Source organism: Carcharodon carcharias, chromosome 10, assembly GCF_017639515.1.
Source record: "Carcharodon carcharias isolate sCarCar2 chromosome 10, sCarCar2.pri, whole genome shotgun sequence".
Taxonomy (NCBI): Eukaryota; Metazoa; Chordata; class Chondrichthyes; order Lamniformes; family Lamnidae; genus Carcharodon; species Carcharodon carcharias.
This window is the reverse complement of record NC_054476.1, coordinates 38,419,388-38,444,896: the sequence shown is the minus strand read 5'-3', so window position 1 is coordinate 38,444,896 and position 25,509 is coordinate 38,419,388. Positions and strand designations below refer to the sequence as shown.

The 25,509-nt window shown below is 43.8% G+C and overlaps 2 protein-coding genes across 2 annotated transcripts in view; one reads left to right on the top strand and one right to left on the bottom strand.

Annotated features, from left to right (window-relative positions):
• The first annotated feature begins 765 nt into the window (after positions 1-765).
• On the top strand, positions 766-25,509 carry irf7 (interferon regulatory factor 7). The gene is made up of 10 exons (XM_041196921.1): positions 766-992; positions 1,149-1,314; positions 5,247-5,421; positions 6,707-6,828; positions 8,958-9,018; positions 9,818-9,955; positions 10,872-11,027; positions 17,467-17,835; positions 19,629-19,741; positions 21,500-25,509. Exons 1-10 carry the CDS (start codon positions 979-981, stop codon positions 21,665-21,667), a joined length of 1,482 nt encoding a protein of 493 aa, XP_041052855.1. The 5' UTR covers positions 766-978; the 3' UTR covers positions 21,668-25,509.
• Positions 6,766-25,509, bottom strand: part of si:ch211-210p4.6 (malignant fibrous histiocytoma-amplified sequence 1 homolog) — a 78,900-nt gene continuing 60,156 nt past the window's right edge. Inside the window, exon 11 of the mRNA XM_041196920.1 lies at positions 6,766-6,880. Coding sequence (XP_041052854.1) covers positions 6,872-6,880 — 9 coding nt within the window. The 3' untranslated portion in view covers positions 6,766-6,871. The remainder of the gene's footprint in view (positions 6,881-25,509) is intronic.

The following is a 25,509-nucleotide window of genomic DNA, read 5'->3' as shown; positions in this document are numbered from 1 at the left end:
GATGCTGAACATTGTGCAACCATCACTGAACATCCCCACTTCTGACCTTATGATGGAGGGAAGTTCATTGAGGAAGCAGATGAAGAAAGCTGAGCTTGGGACACTGAGGAACTCCTGCACTGATGTTCTGTGACTGAGATAATTGGCCTCCAACAACCACAACCATCTTCCTTTTGCTAGGTATGACTCTAGCCACTGGAGAGTTTTCTCCCTGATTCCCATTTGACTCCAATTTTGCTCGGGTTCCTTGATGCCATATTCTCTCAAACGCTTCCTTAATGCCAAGGGCAAGGGGATGGGGTACGAAGTCTGTATGTAAGGATGGGGAGTGGATGGGGTACAGTGTGTTCGTGAAACGGTGGGAAGGATGGGTGTCAACGGGAGGATTTTGGGACAGGAGTTGCGTATCAATGATCTTTGAATTATTTGCCAGTAATGTTTGCTAATTGACAAACAAAAATTCCCAAGCTTTGCGTTGTGAAAAATTAAAATGTTTTTTTTTCTGAACATTCCCTTCCTTATCAGTATTTGGAATATTACATGCCTGTTAAACAAGATGCTGCTTAACGATTTTTTTCCGGGCCTCCAGAACGAATAAATGCACCAATTTCTTTTTGGATTAACCAGTGCAACAATAGAAAGCGAAACTTAAAAATAAATAAAGCTGCAAACTCAAATCGAGCCCATGTGATTTCTGAGAAAGGAAACTGCATTGCCATATTTGGACAGATAGAGTTCCCGCCCCCAGTATTTGGGTAAAAGCTGGTGTGAAGCTGCTTGGCTTGAGGTGAGCTGATGAAACCACAAACCGGCGAGAGTCAACTCCTCCTCCTGGGGGTTTTACAGCTCGGCTGGTGTTTCTGTTAGCATGTGATGTAACTGTGACTGCTCTAGCCTTCCTTATATAACAGACTGGAGCCTCGGGCTGCCTTTGAATTGAATTGAAAGCAGACTGTCGTGTCGTTTGAACTGACTGCAATGGGCAAACAGAGGTGACTCACTTATCTTGCAGTCATAAAGTATTTGCTGGGGGAAAGTCTTGATTCTGACCTGCACTTTGTGCCATTGGAAAACTCAATGCCTTCATTTGATCTGCTTCCGTGCGTTTAAAACATAACCCCCTGTCCTTATCACTTTACTATTTGCAGAATGAATAACCAGAAACCGCAGTTCCGAACCTGGCTAATTGAACAAATTAACAGTGGCCGTTACCACGGGCTGTGTTGGCTGGACCCAGACCAGACGATATTCCGAATTCCCTGGAAACACGCTGGCAGGCAGGACCTCTGTGAGGATGATTACAGCATCTTCAAGGTAGGGACCTTGGCTGCAGAGGATAAATGTTTGCTAGGCTTAGCCCCCTTATCCCTGGAAGTATTGACATAGCTGAGAGACAGTGTCTGAATCTGAATGTCCATGAACCGTGTCTGTAATGAGAGCGCGCTGCATTGTCGGAGGGGCAGCACTGAGGGAGTGCTGCGCTGCCAGAGGGGCAGTGCTGAGGGAGTGCTGGACTGTCGGATGGACAGTACTGAGAGGGGCGCTGCACTGCCAGAGGGGCGGTACTGAGGGAGCGCTGCACTGCCAGAGGGGCGGTACTGAGGGAGCGCTGCACTGCCAGAGGGGCGGTACTGAGGGAGCGCTGCACTGCCAGAGGGGCGGTACTGAGGGAGCGCTGCACTGCCAGAGGGGCGGTACTGAGGGAGCGCTGCACTGCCAGAGGGGCGGTACTGAGGGAGCGCTGCACTGCCAGAGGGGCGGTACTGAGGGAGCGCTGCACTGCCAGAGGGGCGGTACTGAGGGAGCGCTGCACTGCCAGAGGGGCGGTACTGAGGGAGCGCTGCACTGCCAGAGGGGCGGTACTGAGGGAGCGCTGCACTGCCAGAGGGGCGGTACTGAGGGAGCGCTGCACTGCCAGAGGGGCGGTACTGAGGGAGCGCTGCACTGCCAGAGGGGCGGTACTGAGGGAGCGCTGCACTGCCAGAGGGGCGGTACTGAGGGAGCGCTGCACTGCCAGAGGGGCGGTACTGAGGGAGCGCTGCACTGCCAGAGGGGCGGTACTGAGGGAGCGCTGCACTGCCAGAGGGGCGGTACTGAGGGAGCGCTGCACTGCCAGAGGGGCGGTACTGAGGGAGCGCTGTACTGTTGGAGGGTCAGTACAGAGAGAGCCTGCACTGTCAGAGGGGTAGCCTTCCAGTTGAGATGCTGAACTGAGGCATCCTCTGGTGGATGTAAAGATCCTATGGCATTGATTTGAAGAAGAGCAGGAGAGTATGCCATGGTGTCTTGGCCAATATATATATATCCAACAGTTTAGAAGAGATTTTCTGATATCTAATCTCACTGTTGTTTGTGGGAGTTTGCTGTGCACAGACAGGCTACTATGTTTACTGTACCTGTATTACTGACTTCAAAAGTACTTCATTGGCTGTAAGGCACTGTGAGATATAAAAATTATGCTGTCCCCACCCCCACTAGAGCTATACCTTGAGTGCCCTACCATCCATTCTTAATTAGCACATTCATTTAGATAATATCACCAACTTTAACTTTAACACCTATGTGTTCTTTTGTACTATTGTTGTTGACATCTTTTGATGATCTGCTTCTATCACTGCTTGTTTGTCCCTACAACCACACCCCCACTCCACTTCTCTCTCTCTCTCCGCCCCGCCACACACACACCTTAAACCAGCTTATATTTCAACTCTTTCTTGGACTCGAACTCAAGTTCTGTCGAAGGGTCATGAGGACTCGACACGTCAACTCTTTTCTTCTCCGCCGATGCTGCCAGACCTGCTGAGTTTTTCCAGGTAATTCTGTTTTTGTTTTTGTTTTGGATTTCCAGCATCTGCAGTTTTTTTTTGTTTTTATCACTGTGAGATATCTGGTGGTCATAGAAGATGCTGTATAAATGCAAGAATTCATACGTTGAGTCTATTTTCTTAGGATTTCCTGTTTGAATTGTCTGGGTTTTGAAAGTGCGCACTGATGGTTAAGCTGTGTTTAGTTGAATTCCAACTTCGATTGGGAGCCTCTTGTTCTCAGTGAATGTTGTTTCAATGTTGTTGTGAAACATGGAAAGTGAGTGGATTAGCTTCAGCACTAAAGTGAGACCAACCAGAAAATCTCAGTGGGGACTGTTCTGTGAATTCTGTTGAATGAATGGACTCCACAGCACAATTTGAAAATGCTGCCTTACTGGAGTGCTTCAAATAAAAACTTTCCGCTGCTGCTGCCTGGCCCATACTTGGTGTCTGCCTGAAGTGCATGCACCAGGCAGATTGAAGGGATGGCCCCTCCGCTGGGGAAGTGGGAAGCGGCAGTGGCCCCTGTCCATTGAACTGTGAGCTTCAGACAGGAGGTATATCAAGACCCCTCCCTAGGATCGCTCAGCGCTGTTGTGTGTAGGGCAGCTAAGGACCAGGGTCTTCTGGGGTAGTGATGAGCAGCCAGCACCCACACCCTGGACAATGGCCAGTTAGTTGAGGAATCAGTGAGTAGTTGACACCTGTGGCACAGAGTGTGCCAACACCAGTCTGCGCCTCGACAGAGGAGGAAATCAGTGGGGAGATTTAAAATAACAGAGCACCTGTTTTCCCATCCATCAGCTCAAGAGGACTTTCAAAAATGAATATGTTTGAAATCTCCTCCCACCAGGTTTTGTGGGTTAGTTGAAACTGATTTATCTGCTCAATAACCTCCCAGTGCTCTAATTAATTTTACAAATTGGCCTTCCATAATCAGCAGTCCAGCATCTGTTAACTGGGTTCCATTAAAAATCCAATTGTGTGTCAGCTAGGGATCCTCCCATGTTTATGTATCCAGTTTCTAAGTGATGATTTGTCAGTTGATTTTATCCAAAAACTAGAATTGAAATCTCAAAAAGCAGACTTTCTTGAGTTACCACTGTCCGACTGTGTTGTTAACCTGCTAGTGTTGCTGTGCTGCCCTGTGGTTAGCAGCTTATGAGGTGGGTGGAGTATTCAGAGGATTGCTGCATGCTAGCTCACCCAAAACCCTGACGCAGCTGCCAGTGGCTTCAATATCCACTCACGTGGGAGGTATTTCAGGATAAATCAATGGTTTAACACTCCCAGCACGGAGGCTCATACAACAGGAGGGCAGTGTGCTCAAAATGCATAGAAATTTAGCATGGTTTAGTGTGATCTGGATCTGTAATAACTAACATGGAAATGCTAATCATGACCCAACACTGTTCCAAAACAGTACAGCTCAATACTTGTACCCTCCCACCATTCCCCACTCCTAACATCAATCTTGATCCCATGATTAAATAGAGCATTCCTGTAGCATCTTTCCCATCCTCAGCACATGCATTGCACATCACAACCAGTATAGCACTTGTTCACTTATGTAAGCAGCTAATATGTATACTGAAAGATCACACAAACAGCAGTGAGATAATGACCAGGTATTATGGTATAAATATAAATGGATAAATATTGGGTGCAACATCCTAACTTTACTGCTTTCCTTTGAATAGTGCCATAGGATCTTTTATCTCCACCTGAGAGGCAGACAGGGCCTCTTTTTAACATCATACAATGTCCAGTTTTAGCTCTCTCGGGATTTGGGCACATAATCTTAGCTGACATTCTGAGTGCAAGGAATCTTAGCTGACATTCTGAGTGCAAGGGAGTGCTGCACCATCTGAGGGGTAGTTCAGAGGAAGCACTGCACTGTTGGAGGGAGTGCTGCACTGCCAGAGGCACAGTACTGAAGGAGTGCTGAACTGTCAGGGACACAGTAGTAAGGGAATTGCTGCAATGTTGAAGGGATAGTACAGAGGGAACTGTACTTTTAAAAAATTCATGCACAGGGCTTGGGCATCGCTGGCTAGGCGAGCATTTATTGCCCATTCCTAATTGCCCTTGAGAAGCTGCAAGGCCTGTTGGGCCTTTTAAGAGGCAGCCACATTATTTTGGATCCAGAATCACATGTAGGACAGCAGCTTTCATAGGGCAATAGTGAACCAGGTGAATTTTTAATCATGATCATCATTAGATTTTTAATTCCAGATTTTCGACCATTTGGTGGTGGGATTTGAACTCAGGTCTCCAGAGCATTACCCAGGGTCTATGGATTATTAGTCCAATGACAAAACCACTACGCTACTGCCTCCCCTACTGTCAGAGGGGCATAATGGATGGTGTGCTTAATTGTCTCCATACTGGTATCCTTCACTGCTGCTGATTAGTAAGAATTTTGCCCTTGTTTTTCAGGGTTGGGCCATAACGAGTGGGAAATTCACTGAAGGCCCTCCCAAATGGAAAACTAACTTCCGATGTGCCCTCAACACTAATGAAGCGTTCACTTTGGTGGAGGACAACTCAAAAGATTCCTCGGACCCACATAAAATCTACGCCATCACCAACCGGAAGGCCAATCCAGCTCCTAGTATGTATCACTCGTATGCTTATGTCTTAACTGTTCCATTTCACAGAAAAGCACTGAGATGCCTGGAGTTCAGTGACAGATCAGCCAAGTTCTCATTGAATAGCAGAACAGGCTACAGAGGCTAAAAGGCCTCCCTTTGTTCCTATGCATGCCTGTCGTGCATGTTTTTGAAAATCATCATCTTGTTGATCTAGCAATAAAAATTTTCTGCATTCTTTTACTGCTGTGTGTTACAATTTATTGCAACTACAATCTGTTCCATCATCTTCAGATAGATAAATAGCAGCAGCAACGTGGAACTACGCTGCTCTGATAGTTAATCTCCTGGACACTGCTGAAAAATCACTGGGACAGGATTCAAGTTTTAAAAATGAAATCTTGGCAAATATTTTTATTTTATTAGTTAAAAAGATGTTGGACCTGGAGGAGGGGGAAGCTGTTTGACGTTGTATTTGCTCTTGAGATATGGGTATCACTGGCAAGGCCAAATTTATTGTCCATCCCTTGTTGTGGTGGTGAGCTGCCACCTTGAACCACTGCAATCTGGGTGATGTCAGTCACAAATTATCCAATTGGCTGACCAAGAGTCAGTTCACTTTCCGATTGCCTGTGGGGCTCAAGTGTTGGGTGACCAATGATGGGACTAAGAAAATGCTGGAAAAACTCAGCAGGTCTGGCAGCATCTGTGGAGAGAGAAACAGAGTTAATGTTTCGAGTCCATATGACTCTTCTTCAGAGTTGCTAGTTATTAGTTACATCCCAACTGGAGTATTCAGACTTCAGTTCATGTGGAGAGATTGGAGAAGCTAGAGTTGTTCACCTTAGAACAGAGGTTAAGAGGAGATTCAATTGAAGTGCTAAAAGTTATGAATTGTTTTGATAGAATAAATAAGGAGGAACTGTTTCCAGTAGCAGAAGAGTTAGTAACCAAATGACAGAGATTTAAGGCGATTGGAAAAAGAACCAGAGGGAAGATGAGAATAATTCATGCAGCTGTTTGCTATGATCCAGATTGCGCCGTCTCAAAAGGTGGCGGAAGCAGATTCAATAGTAACTTTCAAAGGGAATTGCATAAATACTTGAAAAGGAGTAATTTGAAGGACTATGGGGAAAGGGCTGGGAAGTGGGACTAATTGGATAACTCTTTCAAAGAGCCAGCACAGGCACAATGGGCTGAATGGCCTTCTTCTGTGCTGCAACATTCTTCGATTCTAGGTAATTGTAAAAACATTCTAAACAAAAGGTTTGGTATTGAAATTTTTTTTTTTTGATGCTGTGATTTCAGATGCTCTGCAGGAAGATGACAATCTAGAATCAAGACTGTACATCAGTCCTGAGCCTAACCCAGCCTGCCCCAACTTCACCCTCCACAACCCCCAGCAGTCCTTTGCGGCGTTTCATCTTCAGGTATGTTGGGATCCAAGAGTCTATTGTACTGAGCTTTCAACCATCAGGAGACCTATTAAACAGAGATAACAGGATTACACAAAGTTAGAAATCTGGACATGGAGCAGGAAGCAGTGATCCTTAAGTAGGCGTATTGAGGGCTCTAGATAACACTAGTCAGCTGCATTCCACTTCTCAGTAAATATCTCTCTTGTAAATGATTTTGGATCCATGACATCTGGGGAAAATTCTGCACTCTTAGAATCTTAGACTGTCAAACTGTTTTATTTCAGGATACACCTTTAAACTGGCTTAGCTTGATTTGTGACATGCTGCTTCCTTGTTCTGGATTCCTCAACTGAATGAACAAAGGCATTCTCGATCTACCCTGTTATGATTTTAAAACCCCTTGACCAGCTCAACCCATAACTTCCTAATCTCCAACAAGCATAAAATAATCTGACCCAGTTGCTCATCACTGTGTTCTCAACCATGGCTCAAAGGGGACATCTCTCTCACCTCTGAAACGGATCGTTGTGGGTTCAAGTCCCACTGCAGAAATCTGAGCACTGAATCCAGGTAGACACTCCTGGGCAGTTCTGTGGGAGTGCCACACTGTTGGAAGGGCAGCACTGAGGAAGCACCACACTGTCAGGGAGGGCAGTACTGAGGGAGCACTGCGCTGTATGAGGTACTGTCTTTCTGTTGAAATGCTAAACTGAGGCCCTATGTGCCCTCTCAGATGGATGTAAAAGAGTCCATGGCATTATTTTGAAGAACAGCAGAGTGTTCTCCCCAGTGTCCTGGCAAACATTTATCCCTCAACTAACATTACTAAAAAACAGAATATCCATTCAATTATCATATTGCAGTATGTGGGACCTTGCTGTGCAAAAGAATTGCTGCTGCAATTCCTACATTACAACAGTGACTACATTTCAATAAGTTATCCAATGCTTTGGGTCATCCTGTGGCTGTGAAAAGCACTATAGAAATTCACGTCTTACTTTATATTACACACTAAGTGTGGCAGTACGCGACAGGTTAAAACCAATAATCAGACTTATTTGCAAAGAAGACAATTACACCACAGTAGAAAGAAACAGCAAATGTACATGACAAAGGATTGCAATCAATGAACTGTTTCAAAAGAAAAAGAATTCAAACACTTTAGTTATTTTTGTAGCTTTCCAATGAATCCTGCTGTATGTTATATGGGATATCGACCTTTGTCGGGAGCTGCTGTTAGCTCCCCCATGTTGAGGCAAAATAAGTAACTAGGGTCTGCAGTCCTGTTTGTCGCTGATATATGATGTTAACGGAAGCCCACTTGCTGATAAATTAATTCATGTCAATCCCAGTCAATTAAGACACTAGCCATATCTAGTAGTTAATCAGCTAATGGAAGGCTTCTGGCATGTGAGGGTTGATAGAATCTTTGAAACGGGACATCTCCTGGAATTAAAACTCTTGACAGCTCAGCAAGATGAAATAATACTTTCCATCGACTTTCTTCAGCCTCCCCACACCTTTAAGTTGAGTGTCTGGTCGGCGAGCCGCCTTTTTTGCAGCAATACCGTATTCACAAAGTGGCATTAATCAAAAAGTTGCAGCTGGAGTTCTGTGATCATGTTTGTGTAGTAGCAATAGGGAGCAGCTAGCTGGAGCCAATATTAATTTATTTACCCTATTTGATGTTAAAAAAGTAAAAAGCTTTCTACTTGATCAGATATCTCTATAAAGCAAATTAATTATCTTTCCAAATGAATGAACAATATATTTTGCAGTTCTCCAATTATAACCCATAATGGAAAAATTGGTACTGCCTGTCTGGGTGATGTGCTCAAGTCTCTTGAGTGGAACTTGAACTCACAACCTTCTGACTCAAGTGAGAGAGAGAGAAAAAGAGTGGGTGGGTGCTACTCACTAAGACATGGCTAACACCTTACATCATCCCTTATAACAAAAGAATTAGTGAAATTTCCACCTAGGCAGTGATTATAAACTGCTTGGTAAACGTGTTCATTAAAGACAATGTGAGTGTAATCACTTTCTGAATTAAATGTGACAGGGACTGATGAACAGCTTGGTGATTGGAGATTGTGAACAAATTGAAATACAGATGTTCCCTTTTGTTTCTGTTGAATTAGGAACAGCTAGATGAATGTATTCCAGATTTTGGATTAATGAATCTTTCGGACAGTGCTGCAGGTTAGTGTTATTCTCGTCAATGTTATCTTGGTGAAGCTGGGCTACATGAAATCCTGGAGTGGAGAATCCAGCGAGATACACAATTAGATATTCCTTAGCTAAAGGGAGGTGAAGACTGCTTGGAGTGGAAACTAAATGTCTTGACAGTGCAGCCTGTGGGCCAGAGTGCTTCCACCCATCCTTCGCTTCCCACCCCCTGGCAAAGCTTCACCCTTTTTCTACCCCCTGCCCCCAACACCCTTCCATACAATGGCCCCATTAAAAAGGGTCAGGAACCCTGCCAAAACCCCAGGGCTGTGGATTGGACCTGTCTCCTACGGTGTGCTTCCCCCACCCAACTGGAATGTCACATTGAGCTCCAGCCAGGGAGAAAAAACTCATGGTGTGGAATTAAAACTGCACCCCAAGAAACGCAGACTTCCCAACTGAAACTCTGTTCCCCCAGAAACTCCCCTATCTGTCTACACAATCCTAACTGGTTAAATTCCAGGCTGTTTCCTTAGGTCCCCAATTCCCGGTTTCTACCCCAAAGTAACACTGCAGTTATAGAGAGCTTTGGTCAGACCCCATGAGGAGCACTGTGTTAACAGCTGGAGCTCAGGAAGGATAGCTTGACCTCGTAGGGAGCGCGATGCAGATTCACCAGAATGATGCAGCGGCTAGAGGTTTGTGGGCATTTGCTGTGTGCAAATTGGAAGAGCGATTACATTTCAGAAGTGCTTCACTGACTGTAATGTGCTTTGGAATGTTGTGAAATACGATTTTGAAAAATTAATCTTCCTTTATTGTTTCCTTGAAGACCAAATTGCTCCTTGCCTGTTAAATCCAGCAAACTTCTTTAACCCAGTAATGAACGGACACAGTAATCTACAGGTGCCTCTGGGCACTCCTCCCCAGGAAGCTCTCGGTGTGTCCCCAGCCCAGGTCGTGCCCACTGGTGAGTAAAGAAATCTACTGATGTCAGACAGTAACACAGGTAATTGCTGGAGCCAGAACCAGGGAATTGGGTAGTGGCCAGAGGGAGTTTGATAAAAATTCAATTGTGATTCACCTGCCACCTGAGCTTCAACCTGTAAGTAAAGGCTGTGATTATTACCATAAACTCCCCTCCTGTCCCCAGATACGGGCCTTTTCCTGGATACGTGGACAAAATTGTAACCACTGCTGTTGCACACTGGGGCCTTTTCTCTGACTGCTCCCAGTCCTAGCTGGGTATAATACCCTGGAGGGTAAGAGGGAGTCCACTGGTCTTTACCACTTCTGATCCAATCCCCCAAAAAGATACGCAAGGTGCAGAATGGTTGCCATTTCTGCACAGATGAGAGATATGAGGCAGAAACATGCTCTTTGTCCTTGTCACCGGGCAGCTCATGACTTGGGCTTTGTTGTTGCAGAAACCACATTCCAACAGGGGGAAGCTCCAGAGATCCCAAGGCTGGATGGTTGATGGGATGTCAACACCCACTTCCTGAGGCTCAGCCCTTTCACCAAGCCAGTAAACATGAAGCAGAGTGTGTTAGTTATTATTACTTAGCATACCAGAAACACAGCACTGAGCCCAACAGAAACAGTGATCTCTTGTTTGGCTTGTGATACTGGGTTTGATGCTCTGTCCAGCAAAACAGTGAGGCTGTGAATTGTGAGTGCTTTGACCTCAAATCCCAAACCAACCCGTCTGACAGAGTAATTTTCTTCTGATCGCACCCCCAGGTCCATTTCCCATTGACATTCGCTTGAGTTCCACTTGGGGTCTCTCCCATGAAACATTATTTAGAGAGAGTACTGTAACCTTTACATGTTAAGTTGACTTGTTTAAACAATAAGAATCACTGTTTTTATGTTTGAAATATTAGACCAACGGTGGGAGCCTTTGCTTGTCCCAAGATCCTATATGATGGAGAATGTGGCCCACGAAATGCCAGTACAGATTCCTGCTCCAGATCTCTCTCCCAATCCGATTCCAGAAGCACAGATCGTAACTGCAGCCGCTTCGCAACTCTTCCAACAATGTATGTTAAGTGGAATAACAGCTGAACTCTTGTGTCAGCTAGTACTGTCTTTGCCTTTTCTATTTAAATATGTTAACAGAGTTTTTAGACAGAACTTTCTTTAGAAAGACTTCCATTTCTATAGTGCCCTTTAGAACATCAACACCCAAAGCACATTACATCCAATTAACTAATTTTGAAGTGGAATAACTGTTGTAATGTATGAAATTGGGCAATCAGTTTGCACACAGCAAAATACCACAAACAGCAATGCGATATTGACCAGATAATCTATTTTTCATGATGTTGTGGAGGGAAAATATTGGACAAGACATTGGGGAGAACTCCCCTGCTATTCTTCTATTAAAGCCACAAGATCTTCTATATCTGCTGAGAGGGTAGATGGGGCCTTGGTTTTGATGTCTCATTCAAAACGTTGCATCCTCCGGCAGTGCAGCCCTCCCTCGGTACTGACGCTCCGGCAGTGCAGCCCTCCCTCGGTACTGACCCTCCGGCAGTGCAGCCCTCCCTCGGTACTGACCCTCCGGCAGTGCAGCCCTCCCTCGGTACTGACCCTCCGGCAGTGCAGCCCTCCCTCGGTACTGACCCTCCGGCAGTGCAGCCCTCCCTCGGTACTGACCCTCCGACAGTGCAGCCCTCCCTCGGTACTGACCCTCCGACAGTGCAGCCCTCCCTCGGTACTGACCCTCCGACAGTGCAGCCCTCCCTCGGTACTGACCCTCCAACAGTGCAGCCCTCCCTCGGTACTGCAGTGGGAGTGTCATCTTGGATTATCGACTGACATTTCTGGAGTGTTTTCTGAGTAAAGAAAAACTGGGTATGAACTGGGTGAAATGATTGGTCTGTTCTGCTGTAACATTCTGTCTCTAGATCTTGGTTCAATAACATGCTGAGCATCGTAGAACCATAGCAAAGTTACAGTGCAGAAAGAGGCCATTCAACCCATCATATCTTCACCGGCCAAAAAAGAGAAAAAAGGAAGCTAGCTGCTCATTTTTAGTCCCACTTTTCAGCACCTGGCCCATAACTTGCAGGTTACAGCACTTCAGATGCAGATCCAGGTACCTTTTAAATGAGTTGAGTGCTTCAGTCTTAACCACCAACTTACGCTGTGAATTCCAGACACCCATCACCCTCTGAGTGAAAAAGTTTTTCTTCATGTCCCCTCTAATTCTTCTACCTTAAATCTATGCCCCCAGGTAACTGACCCCTCAGCTAGGAGAAACAGGCCTTTCCTGTCCACCCTACCTAGGCCCCTCATAATTTTGTACACCTCAATTAGGTCACGCCTCAACCTCCTTTGTTCTAAGGAAAACAACAAAGAACAAGAACAAAGAAAAGTACAGCACAGGAACAGGCCCTTCGGCCCTCCAAGCCTGCGCCGATCATATTGCCCGTCAACTAAAACATTTTGCACTTCTGGGGTCCGTATACCTCTATTCCCATCCTATTCATGTATTTGTCAAGTTGCCTCTTAAACACCACTATCGTACCTGCTTCCAGCACCTCCTCTGGCAGCGAATTCCAGACACTCACTACCCTCTGCGTAAAAAAACTTGCCACGCACATCTCCTCTATAGTTTTCTCCTCTCACCTTAAATCTATGTCCCCTAGTAATTGACTCTTCCACCCTGGGAAAAAGCTTCTGACTATCTACTCTGTCCATGCCACTCATAATTTTGTAAACTTCTATCAAGTCGCCCCTCAATCTCCGTCACTCTAGTGAGAACAAACCGAGTTTCTCCAACCTCTCCTCATAGCTAATAACCTCCAGACCAGGCAGCATCCTGGTAAACCTTCTCTGCACCCTCTCCAGTGCCTCCATATCCATCTGGTAATGTGGTGACCAGAATTGCACGCAATATTCCAAGTGTGGCCTAACAAAGGTTCTATACAACTGCAGCATGACTTCCCAGCTTTTATACTCAGTACTCCTGCCGATGAAAGCAAGCATGCCATATGCCTTCCTGACTACCTTATCCACCTGCGTTGCCACTTTCAGTGATCTGTGGACCTGTACACCCAGATCCCTCTGCCCGTCAATGCACTTAAGTGTTCTGCCATTTATTGTATAATTCCTGCCTGTATTAGACCTTCCAAAATACATTACCTTGCATTTGTCTGGATTAAACTCCATCTGCCATTTCTCCGCCCAAGTCTCCAACTGATCTATATCCCGTTGTATCCTTTGACAATCCTCTTCACTATCTGCAACTCCTCCAACCTTGGTGTCATCTGCAAACTTAGTAATTAGCCCAGTTACATTTTTCTCCAAATCATTTATGTATACTACAAACAGCAAAAGTGCCAGCACTGATCCCTGCAGAACTCCACTAGTCACAGCTCTCCATTCAGAAAAGCACCCTTCCACTGCTACCCTCTGTCTTCTATGACCAAGCCAATTCTGTATCCATCTTGCCAGCTCACCTCTGATCCCATGCGACTTTACCTTCTGTACCAGTCTGCCATGAGGGATCTTGTCAAAGGCCTTACTGAAATCCATGTATATAACATCCACTGCCCTTCCAACGTTGATCATCTTTGTCACTTCCTCAAAAAACTCAATCAAGTTAGTGAGACATGACCTCCCTTTCACAAAACCATGCTGCCTCTCACTAATATGCCCATTTGCTTCCAAATGGTAGTAAATCCTGTCACAAAGAATCTTCTCCAATAATTTCCCTACCTCTGATGTAAGGCTCACCAGCCTGTAATTTCCTGGATTATCCCTGCTACCCTTCGTAAACAATGGAACAACATTGGCCATTCTCCAGTCCTTTGGGACCTTACCCGTAGCCAGTGAGGTTGCAAAGATTTCTGTCAAGGCCCCAGCAATCTCCTCCCTTGCCTCCCTCAGTACTCTGGGATAGATCCCATCTGGTCCAGGGGACTTATCCACCTTAATATTCTTCAAGACACCTAACACCTCTAATTTTTTGATCTCAACATGATCCAGGCTATACACACACTCTTCCTTAGACAAATCAACCGCTAAATCCTTCTCTTTGGTGAATACTGATGAGAAGTATTCATTTAGTATCTCTCCCATTTCTTCTGGCTCCACACACAGATTCCCATCTCTGTCCCAGAGCGGGCCTACCCTTTCCCTGGCTACCCTCTTGCTTTTTACATATGTATAAAAGGCCTTGGGATTTTCCTTAATCCTGGTTGCCAGTGACTTTTCATGACCCCTTTTAGCCCTCCTGACTCCTTGCTTAAGTTTCTTCCTACTTTCTTTATATTCTCCACGGGCTTCATCTGTTCCCAGCCTTCTAGCCCTTACGAATGCTTCCTTTTTCTCTTTGACTAACCTTAATCTATCCAATTTTTCTTCATAGCTGCAATTTTCAAGCACTGGCAACATTCTTGAAAATCTCCTCTGCATTTTCTCTAGGGCAATTATGCCCTTCCTGTAATGTGATGACCAGAACTGTACACAAAATTCCAGCTGTGACCTAACTGGCATTTAAACAGTTCCATCATTACATCCCTGCTTTTGTATTCAATACCTCGTCCAATAAGGATTTACCACCTTGACCATCTGTCCTGCCACCTTCAGGGACCTGTGGACATGCACTCCAAAGTCTCCCACTTCCTCAACCACTCTCAATATCATCCTGTTTATTGAGTTTTCCCTTGCTTTTTTTGCTAGCCCAAATGCATTACCTCACACTTTTCTGGATTAAATTCCATCTGCCACTTTTCCTCCCACTCAACCAAACCATTGATATAATTTTGGAGACAACAGCAATCCTCTTCACCATCAACTACACAAACAATTTTTGTGTCATCTGCAAATTTCCCAATCATGCCTTTCACATTTAAGTCCAAACCATTAACATATATGGCAAACAGAAGGCACCAACACTGAGCCCTGTGGAATGCCACTGGAAACTGCTTTCCATTTGCAAAAACATCCATCAACATTAATTACCCTTTGTTTCCTGTTGCTGAGCCAATTTTGGATCCAACATGCCATCTTCCCCTGTATTGCATGGGATCTCACTCTTCTGACCTGTCTGCCATCTGGGACCTTGTCAAATGCTTTGCTAAAATCCATGTAGACAACATCCACTGCACTACCCTCATCAATCCTTCTTGTTACTTCCTCAAAACATTCTTTTAAGTCAGTAAGACATGATCTTTCATGATCAGTCTCAAGACCAAGCCTTTCCAGTGCAGAATCATCCACTTTCCTCACCTGTCAGAGGTAGTTTAGCAATTAAGCCCACCTTTGTACTGTAGTCCAGCCTTAAATGGTTTGGGGGTGTGTGCAAACTCTCTTCCTGTATCCTCTCAAAGCCAGCACATGGATCATTAAAACCAGCTGCCTTTTGTTTGAAACAAATGAACAGCTGGAGGCCATTCAGCCCCTGGAACCTATTCTGCCATTAGATCATGGCTGATCTGTATCTTAATTCCATTGAGTTGTCTTGGTTCCATATTGTTGTAAAGGCTGTTTTTAGTTCTCACAAAGAGGTTCAGAGGCTTGCAGTGTTTATTAACAACACATAATTATATACATAGTGTACAAAGTATAGCCCAGACTAGGAGGTAACTTCATGCCTACTTCTGCCAGACTCGGTCAGTCTACTGTCATGTGACTCTGTACATAATAATGTGGGTGGTACTATTTCCTCAATGCCACCTTAACACTTGCTATGCCAAACACCTTTATACTACGCCTCCCCCCCCAAAGTCTTTACCTAATATATTACAATACAATCTTTACGTGCTTTACCACCGCCCCCCCACTCCCCTACCCCATCCAAGTCTCTGACTTTATAAATTCAGATGGTCTGAAGGCTTTACCATTTTTCTATATCTCGTTCTTGTCATGTTTGGAGGAATGGTAGTCTCAGATGCTTTAGCCTAACTTTGTTGGGTTGGAGTTGGAATTTCAGTATTTGGTGTTTCAGGTGCTTGGGTGTCTTCATCTGATTTACTTAAATGTTTAGTAGGAGATTCCCCTTGAGGGATAAGGAGAAGATGTCTCCTGTTCTGCCTGATTGTACCTTCTAGGGTTTGTGTCAGGTAAGACCATGGTTGATCTTCATCCCTCCAGACAATAATGCTCACTCTGTCAAGGTCTCTGATCCAAACCTTGTCACCCTTGTGTAACCTGGACAAGTTTCTAGTGCGGTACCTCCTATTGTAAGCAGAAGCTTGTCTCTGTCTGTAGGACTATTCTTTGTCCTGAACCTTCTGATTGTCCCCGACTGCCAACCCTAAGATGAATTTCTTCAGTAGCATGGGAAGTTGAGTGTGAAGTTTTCTGCCTATCAGGAGCTCTGATGGGGCAAATCCACATTGCAGCGGGTGGTTCCATATGTTAGAAGTGCCATTGGAAAGCCTTGTCTTTCTTCAAAATGGTCTTAATGGTGCGGACATCCCTTTGAGCTTCACCGTTAGATTGTGGATACCTTGGGGAGCTGGGAAGGTGTTGAAATCCATAAATTATCGCAAATTGAATGAAGCCATAATTCATTAACGAATTGCGGGCCGTTATCGGACATACCTGGTCTGCAATGCCTTGGCTCGAAAACACTTCCTTCAATGAGCTAATGACAGCCTCTGTGGCCATTGTGTGTAATTTCTTCCTTCTGCCCTTCAGCCTCCACATCTGTAATAGAAGCATTTAGGTGATCTCCGGTTGTGTGTTCAAATTAAGTCAGGTCAGGCTGTGGTTTCTTTAGTTTTTCATGCCTTGGGATTTCAGGGTCCTTTAGCAGCTGCTACCATGTGTAAGTGTTGTTAGTAGGTCTCTGAGGTTCAGAGCTTGTAACGTTGAATATTGAGTGTTTATTGGTAACACCTAACTATATAATATGTACTAAGTATAGCCCAGACTAGGAGCTAACTTCATGCCGACTTCTATTAGACTTTCTCCATTTGCCGCCCAATATCATGTGACTCTGTACATCATCATGTGGGCGGTATTGTTTCCCCAGTCCCACTCTAACCCTTGTTATGCCGAACACCCTCATATTATGCATATCCTTTAATATTCTTATCTAAAAAAATCTATCATTCTCGGTTTCTACTTATCAGTTGACCACCACCCTCAACAGCTTTTTGGAGGAGAGAGTTCCAGATTTCCACTTCCCCTTTTGTGATGAAGTGCTTCCTGACATCAGCCCTGAAAGTCCTTACTCTATTTTTAAGGTTATGCCCCCTTGTTCTGGACTCACCCATCAAAGGAAATAGTTTCTCTCTATCTACCCTATCAAATCCTTTAAACATTTCAATTAGATTGTCCTTTAATCTGCTATACTCAAGGGAATACAAGCCCAATATATGCAACCTGTTCTCATAATTAAACCCTTTTAGCCCTGATATCACCCTGATTACTGAATCTGCTTAATCTTCACTCTGAAGCAAATTATCGCAGGATAAAATCAAAGTCATTTGCTGATTAAGCCTCTTCCTCTTTGTGCAGTTCCAAGAGATTTTGACATTACCATTTACTACCGTGGCAAAGAAGTCCTTCAGAGCACGGTTAGCAACACTCCAGGTTGTCGCCTGTATTATGATGAAGAGAATGAGAAATTTGCTCAGCTGCAGCATGTCAAGTTCCCAAGTACAGAGGAGATAAGTGATCACCAACAGAAAAGGTTCACCAATTGTCTCTTGTCAAACATGGCAGGAGGTCTCCTCCTGGAGTATAAAAACGGAGATCTTTTCGGCAGGAGACTGGGGAAGTGCCAAGTCTTTTGGGCTCGTTTGGAAACATCTGAGAATGAGGATTCGCAGAAGCTGAACCGAGATGAGGAGGTCAAATTGTTCAGCCTGAAAGATTTCATAACAGGTGAGTTTCCTGCCATTTGTTTTCAGTTGCAGAACCTTCAGTGGCCCTGGCTTCCCTTTTAACTCCCAACTGTTGAAGAGATGATCCAATCTCCCACCCTCCCCTTGGAGAGTAGACCCTGCTCTCATCTCCTCCCACTTTCCTCCTCAGTGATGTGACCAAGGTTAATACCTTCGCACCACGTGCACTGACACACATTCTGCTACGACAGCACTGCCCTATTGCCACTGTCTGTGACTTTCACTTGTGTTTTTAACATCCCATTCAATGTTCTTTAATAACCACATGGTTTACGCAGTCAGAGACTTGCTTTTCAGAGGGACTGTGCTTGCTGAGGGTTACCCATGTGTGTTTTTATTGCCTTCCTCATTCCCTGAGGATATTGTATGAAAACAACAGGCTCAGTGCTTCAGAAAACTGCTCCTCAAATTAGAGAAAAGCCTTTTAAAAAATCATTTGAAAAAAAATTCCATGTGGATCAGACCTTTGGCTCAGTTCTGGGGAGATGGGAGCCACACATGGTCCCTGGGCAGGGAGATGGGAGCCCATCAAACCCTCCCATTGTATATGACAATTCTATTAGATGGGATAATGGATGTGTTCACATGGCAGCCTGTCAGGCCATGACTGAGGTTAGCTTTCAATTCCAAATTTATTAATTTAGTTTAAATTCTACCAGCTGCAATGGCAAGATTTGAACCCATGTCACTAGAGCATTAGCCTGGGCCTCGGGATTGCTAATTCAATGAAATTACCGCTACACCACCTCCCCTTAAATCTTCTGATCCACTTGGCCACAATCTGTTTGGGATGAGATTGAATTGCATTCTGGATTTACACCATGACCAACTCCTCATGGAGACTAAAATTGGGCAGGGTGTGTGAATCCAGCATTGTTCCCAATTCCATGGGTGTCTCACTGGTCAGTAACGTTAAAATTTCCCCTGAAAACTTGCCCCCTGAATGTCAGCCCATGGTTTAAAAATTGAACGATTAAAATATGGCATCTTCTTGAGAACATAAGAACTAGGAGCAGGAGTAGGCAATTCAACTCCTTGACCCTGCCCCGCCATTCAATACGATCATGGCTGATCTAATTTCGCCCTCAACTCCAAATTCCCGCCCTCTCCCCATAACCTTTCAATCCGTTACTAATTAAAAATCTGTCTATCTCCTTAAATTTATTCAGTGTCCTGGTGTCCACTGCACTCTGAAGAAGTGAATTCCACAGATTCATGACCCTTTGAGAACAGTAATTCCTCCTCATCTCTGATTTAAATCTACCACCCCTTAGCCTAAAACTATGGTCCCTCATTCTAGAACGCCCCACAAGAGGAAACATCCGCTCCACGCCTACTTTGTCTATCCCCTTTAGCATCTTATATACCTCAATTAGATCTCCCCTCATCCTTCTAAACTCTAGCGAGTATAGGCCTAAACTGCTCAATCTCTCCTCATGAGACAAGCCCCGCATCTCTGGAATCAATCTAGTGAACCTCCTCTGAACCATCACCAATGCAACTACATCCTTCCTCAAGTAAGGGGACTAAAACTGTGCACAGTACTCCAGGTGTGGTCTCACCAATACCTTTTACAGTTGCAACAACACTTCCCTATTTTTATACTCTATTCCTTTAGCAATAAATGCCAAAATTTCATTTGCCTTCCTTATTGCCTGCTGTACTTGCATTCTAACTTTCAGCGATTCATGCACGAGGAAACCTAGATCCCTCTGCACTGAAGCATTCTGAAGTTTCTCTCCATTTAAATAATAAGTTGCCTTTTTTCTTCAGAATTCATTGAGTTCACGCAGCAGAAACGCGGGGTGCCACAATGCTCCATCTTGCTGTGCTTTGGACAACAATTCCAGGTGGGAAATGAGAAGAAGAAACTCATCCTGGTCGAGGTGAGAGTCTTCAGCAATCCAACAGGGAATTCTGGAGATACCTCTTTAAAGAGAGACTTGCATTTTATGTAGTGCTATTCACAACCTCAATGTCCCAAAGCGCTTTACAACAAATAGAACACTGTTTGGAATGTAGTCACTGTTGCAATTTAGGAGTCAATTTGCACACAAGAAGATCCTACAAACAGGAATGTGATAAAAGTCTAGATAATCTTATCCAGAAACTGCTTAGAATGTGGAACTTACTACTACAAGGAGTAGTTGAGACAAAAAGTATAGATGATATTTAACTAGCTTCCCTTAGATAAGTGAGGAAGAGGGATAGAAAGTTATGTTGATAGGGTGAGATGAAGTAGAGTGAGAGAAAGCTCACGTATAAACACTCGTGTGGACCATTTGGGCCGAATAGCCTGTATCTGTGCTGGACGTTGTATATAATTCTACGCTTTTCATAAGGTGAAGGTTTTAAACTGATAAATATTAAAGTGATAACAGCATCGAGCATTCATCTACCCCCCTCCTTAAATGGCCTGTCCCATGATTTTTCTTGGGCTGTTTCTTCTGGTTTGGTTTTCAAAATTTATATTAAAATAAAACTGAAATTGTTCCCTGTGGGTATATTACTTTCCGGCAGGAGTTACAACAGATTCCTGCCCGCAGCAGTGCGAGGTCATGGTTTTTAAGCTCTTTCAAAGTCTTAATTGCTGGCTGACTTCCCATCCTGAATGGATTCTACCTCCGTGCCTTCCAAACCCACAACCTCAATCACCTAGGGCAGCAGATGCACGGGAACACCATTAACTGCAAGCTCTCTCCAAGTCTCTCACCATTCTGACTTCGAACTATATCAGAGTCTGAACCCCCAAAGATTTAAGGCCAGATTTTTGAAAATTGTTATTCAAAACATGGGCCCCCTTTTAGAAGTCACTGGTTTGACCTCAGTTGGAGTATTGTACCCGGTTCTGGGCACCAGGCTTTAACAAGGCGAGAAGACCTTGGAGAGGGAGCAGAGGAGATTTATTAGAATGTTACCAGAGATGAGGGAGTGTCATTCAATTGGTGAACCTGATTTCAGTGGTGTGGAGAGACTGGAGAAGCTGGGAATGTTCTCCTTAGAGTGGAGAAGGGTAAAGGTAGATTTAATTGAGGCATTCAAAATCATGAAGGGCATTCATAAGAGGAAATAAGGAGAAACTGTTTCCATTAGCAGGAGGATCGGTAACCTGAGGACACAGGCTTAAAGTAAATGGCAAAAGAACTGGAGGAGAATTGTTTTTATTTTACACAGCGAGTTGTTATGATCTGGAAGGCGCTGACTGAAGGGGAGTGGAAGCTGATTCAATTGTAACTTTCAAACAGAAATTCACTAAATATTCACAGGGGAAAGTTTTGCAGGGCTCTGGGGAGAAAAACGAGGGAGTAGGTTTAATTGGATACTCCCTCAAAGAGCTGGGTCAGGCACAATGGGCCGAATAGCCTCTTTCTGTGCTGTATCATTCTGTGATTCTGGGAGGAGGGGAATCCGAGACCCTCCAGTCTGCCCTTTTGCTAACATACCCACTCCCACCCAGGCTGTTCGGTCTGAGAAGTAGAAATAGTTAATGGCCTATGAACCTAGGCACCTGTGACAACTTTACTGAAAAACATGAGCCTAATAATTTTCGCCATTGGCAGAATTTGAAAGCATTTGGTTCTCCTTTGAGCAGCTGAACCTCGTTCCTTCAATGTCTTAATCTTTCTTCTTTTTCCAACCCTTAGATTGTTCCTAAAGTCTGTATCTGGCTGATTGAAAAGGCTCATCAAGATGGAGTATCCTCACTAACCAGTGAGAATGTCAGTCTGCAGATCTCCCACAGCTCCAACTCACCCTCCCTCGAGAACTTCCTGGCTTTAATCAGTGAATTGGATAGCATGGAATGGGGTTAGTATAGCTTGAGCACTGGTCCCAAGAAATGGGCTCCAAGTATCAACACTGTCAACCTGTCACAAAGGCTTCCCACCTCAACGCATAGCTAAAAATATTCTGACCCAATTCCTACAATGCTTATCCAGAAGAATTTTCTAGGACTCGTCATTGTATTTTAATCTTCATTACTTTGAACTCTGAGTGAACCTTAAGCTTCACCTTTTAGACGTCGAAGGAATGCTTATTGCACCTTACTTCTTTCTAGTTACTAGCCAATGTATTTGGACTGTTCGCAAAGTGTTCGAGAAGCTGGATCAGAAGTTGCTTCTCTCTCATCTGGTTCTTGCTGATAAAGGAAAGCAACATTCGGAAGATAAAACTTCAAACCCATTTGCAGTTCTCCACATTAAAGGCAAGAAGAAGCAGAAACTACTCTTGAAAAAGAAAGACACACTAAACTGTACTGTGTTGCTCAAGTGGGAAACTGGAAACAAAGATAAAAACAACTTGCATTTGTGTAGCTTCTTTCTACAACTTCAGGATATTCCAAAATGCTTTATAGCCAATTAAGTACTTCTAAAGTCTAGTCACTGTTGTAATGTAGGAAATGTGGCAGCTAATTTTTGTTCAGCAAGATCCCACAAACAGTACTGCCCAAATAAAGCACACTGTACAGAAATGGGCCCATAGATTAGACCTGTTTGGCACAGAGCAACATTTTGAAATTATTTTTGCTCACCAGCATGCCTTGAGGCTTTGTTATACAAAATACTGAAAATAAGTATTCCTAAAGAATTGAGGTTTTTATTTATAAACTATTTTTGTAAATTTAGAAGTCCCATATTTTTTTGGCCCTAGTGCTGTTGGAGATTTTGTCCCAGTGACAATGAAGGAACAGTGATATAGTTCCAAGTACGGTTTGGAGGGGAACTTGCAGGAGGTGCTGCCCCCAAGTGTCTCGGTCTTGTTCTTCTAGGTAGTAGAGGTCTGGGATAGGGAGGTGCTACCAAAAAAAATCAGCAAAATAAATTGCTAAATGGCTTTTTATTCCCACAAAAGAAAACCCTCGTAACCATAAAATTCCTCAAAAGACTGAATCCATTTTCAGAACGATGGCAAAGGGCTCAGATGAATCTTCCTGATTGGAGAGTGCAGAGTGAAGTTAATGGTCAGATGAGATCTGGTCCCACACAGCTGCAGTCAAACAATTTCTTTCACAACGGATTCATTCTCAGGTACAAAACTAACTTCAACTTGTTTATTTGTTTCAAATTTAGAAGGGTTGAAACAAACTTTTTAAGTTTCTATGATTTGTGGCACTGAGGCTCTGTCACAGGAACACAAGAAAATCTATGTTTTATATTTCTGGTTAACTTAAGTTTAAGTTACACGACTGCTGGAACTGCCTGCGGTTCCACAGCACCAACAGTGTCAGGGTTAATGGAGTTCCCAACTTTCCAGGATTGTCCTGCTCCAGGAATTAATGATTAATTTTGGCCAGTTGCTTTAAAATATATTGGAGATAAGTTTTGGGGATCACCCTGTTGTTAGATCAAGGGTAGGAACTAGCTGGAAAGCTTCTGGAATGACGAAGTCTCCTCCTTATACTTTGTACACTTAAGAAAAATTAATTTTTATTAATGTCCTTCAGCCCCATTCCTGGGAAAGAATAATCACACATTCGTACTCACACGCACGCACACACACACAATTCCCACATGGATTCATTCCAGTCCACCATCTTGTAACATCATTAATTGTTATAAACACTGACACACTTACAATTGGGGATTAAAATGGGGAGGGAGAGTGACTGCAAATTCTGGAAATCTTAAAAAAAAAATTCTAGAGCCCTCAGAAGGTCATCAGTGCCTGTTTTTTTTTATATAAAAGAAGTATGTCATTGTTTTGGGTGGAGATGTTCTGTGGCTATTTGATTAACTCCCGGTCTGCGAATCTCACTCTGTTCAGGGTCTGTAGTAAGGGAGGAGGAAGAATTTACACAGCACGCCTTGAAAACCACCTCTTCAAGTATGAGTTTCTAAAGTCTTGAGTATCTTACTATGAAGTAGGCATGGATGCGAAGGGCTAAATGGTGCTTTATGCTGCCCTATTCAATGATAAATTCCTTTATCTGCCCTAAACAGAGGGAATGAGCCTTTATCATAATGAGGTGATGTCTGTTAAAGTTTCTCACAAACACATGAAACATCTATAGGCTAATACTCAAAAAAAATAATAATTTCAAGATAGAATCCATCCTGCAAGAAGAACAGTCAGGAAGTGTGAAACAACCTTCAAGCTTGATAACTATTTATTTTTTAATTTAGTTTAATATTTTTATTGCTGCTGCCTTTTATGAGAATTTCAACCCCTTTGTGAGTTGATGTGCTTTTTTTAAATTTGAAACAGAAGTTAAAGCAGAAAACCTGACCATCCATCTCATCAATGAGGGCTTCCCTGATGCTGCTCATTGATGGCTTGAATTCAGGCACGGTAACCGCACTCCTGAGTTGCCAGAGAGTGACGGTTACAGAGAGTCAAAAGTCCTCAGGTAGGGCCGAGTTAGAAATGTTTACAACAAATGATTTAAGGGCTTCCATATGAACTGTGAATTTGGACCATCTTGTGTTGATCTGATCAGCGCTGTGTGATGGGGTAAACATCAGTCTAGAGAATATTAATTATATTAATCATGAATTTCAGTGATTCCTAGATGAGAGTTTTCACAAATATCAAGATCTAATTTCACAGATTGCTGATATTTTAGAACTGCCTGTATAATAGGCCTCTCCCCACGCTTGATTTTATCTTTCAGTGATAGTGCATCAATCATTCATTATGCAACTCACCCCATTTCCCTCCCTGTTGACCGGGGTGGGGAGAGGTGGTGTGTGGGGTAGGGGTGACAGGAGGCGGGAATACCATTCCTGCTGATCAACTGGCATGTTGTATGCCAGTTTTCTATTCAAGACACCAGCGGATCTTTAACGCAGACGTCACTTAAAAATCAGGTCAGGAACAGGCCGATTGGATTCCATTTAAGCTTGTTGCTCATTGGTCAGAACAGGATCTGCCCTCGGTTATCTTCAGGGAACTGGCAGATGCTAGTGATTTGGTTAAATGGTCACTCTTAAAATCAATCTGATCAGGGTTCCCAGATCAGCTTTGGGAATGGAGCTGGTGCTCATTAATGGAAATAGAAATTGTTCTACATTCAATCATGGGATCATAGATCCCAAAACAAGCTAACTTGTTCTACCAGATATTGGTAGCAGATACACAATTATTCTATTTCCCAATGAACTATTTTGGGAAGGAGTTTATTGAGCTGTGAGGAGATCAGGGCATTGATGAATTTCTAAACTGAATTCTCGAAGTATCCAATACGCCACTCATGCTGTGTTATGCACTTCAGGATCAGAATGGCTCTTGGTTTTGGTGCAAGGTAATCTGCATTAAATCCACATTCAGCACTGATTATAATCCAGGTCCCGGTGTCTCCTAGGGGAAAAAGGTGCATGATGTGCCTTCAAGACACCTGCTGACTGGATTGAGCAGCACCTGAATATAAAGAGGGTGGAGAGAGAGCAGAATGAAGAAGGTGTACATTCCAAATAGCATTTGTTGTCTCACTGACCACAAGGAGACAGCACATGCAGGCAGATGTCCCCTACCACCCAAACCCCTTCAATCTCTGAACTTGAAAAAACCCTTTTCTCAGCCCAGCATAGCTTGAACAGTCTTATTGAGGTTTGAAGGGTGAAGTGTATATATTCCTCTGTCTACATCTGAATATTTGATAACTTCATTGCTGTTTAAAATTTTATGAAAAGTTTATTAAAAGAGAGAAAAATTGCAA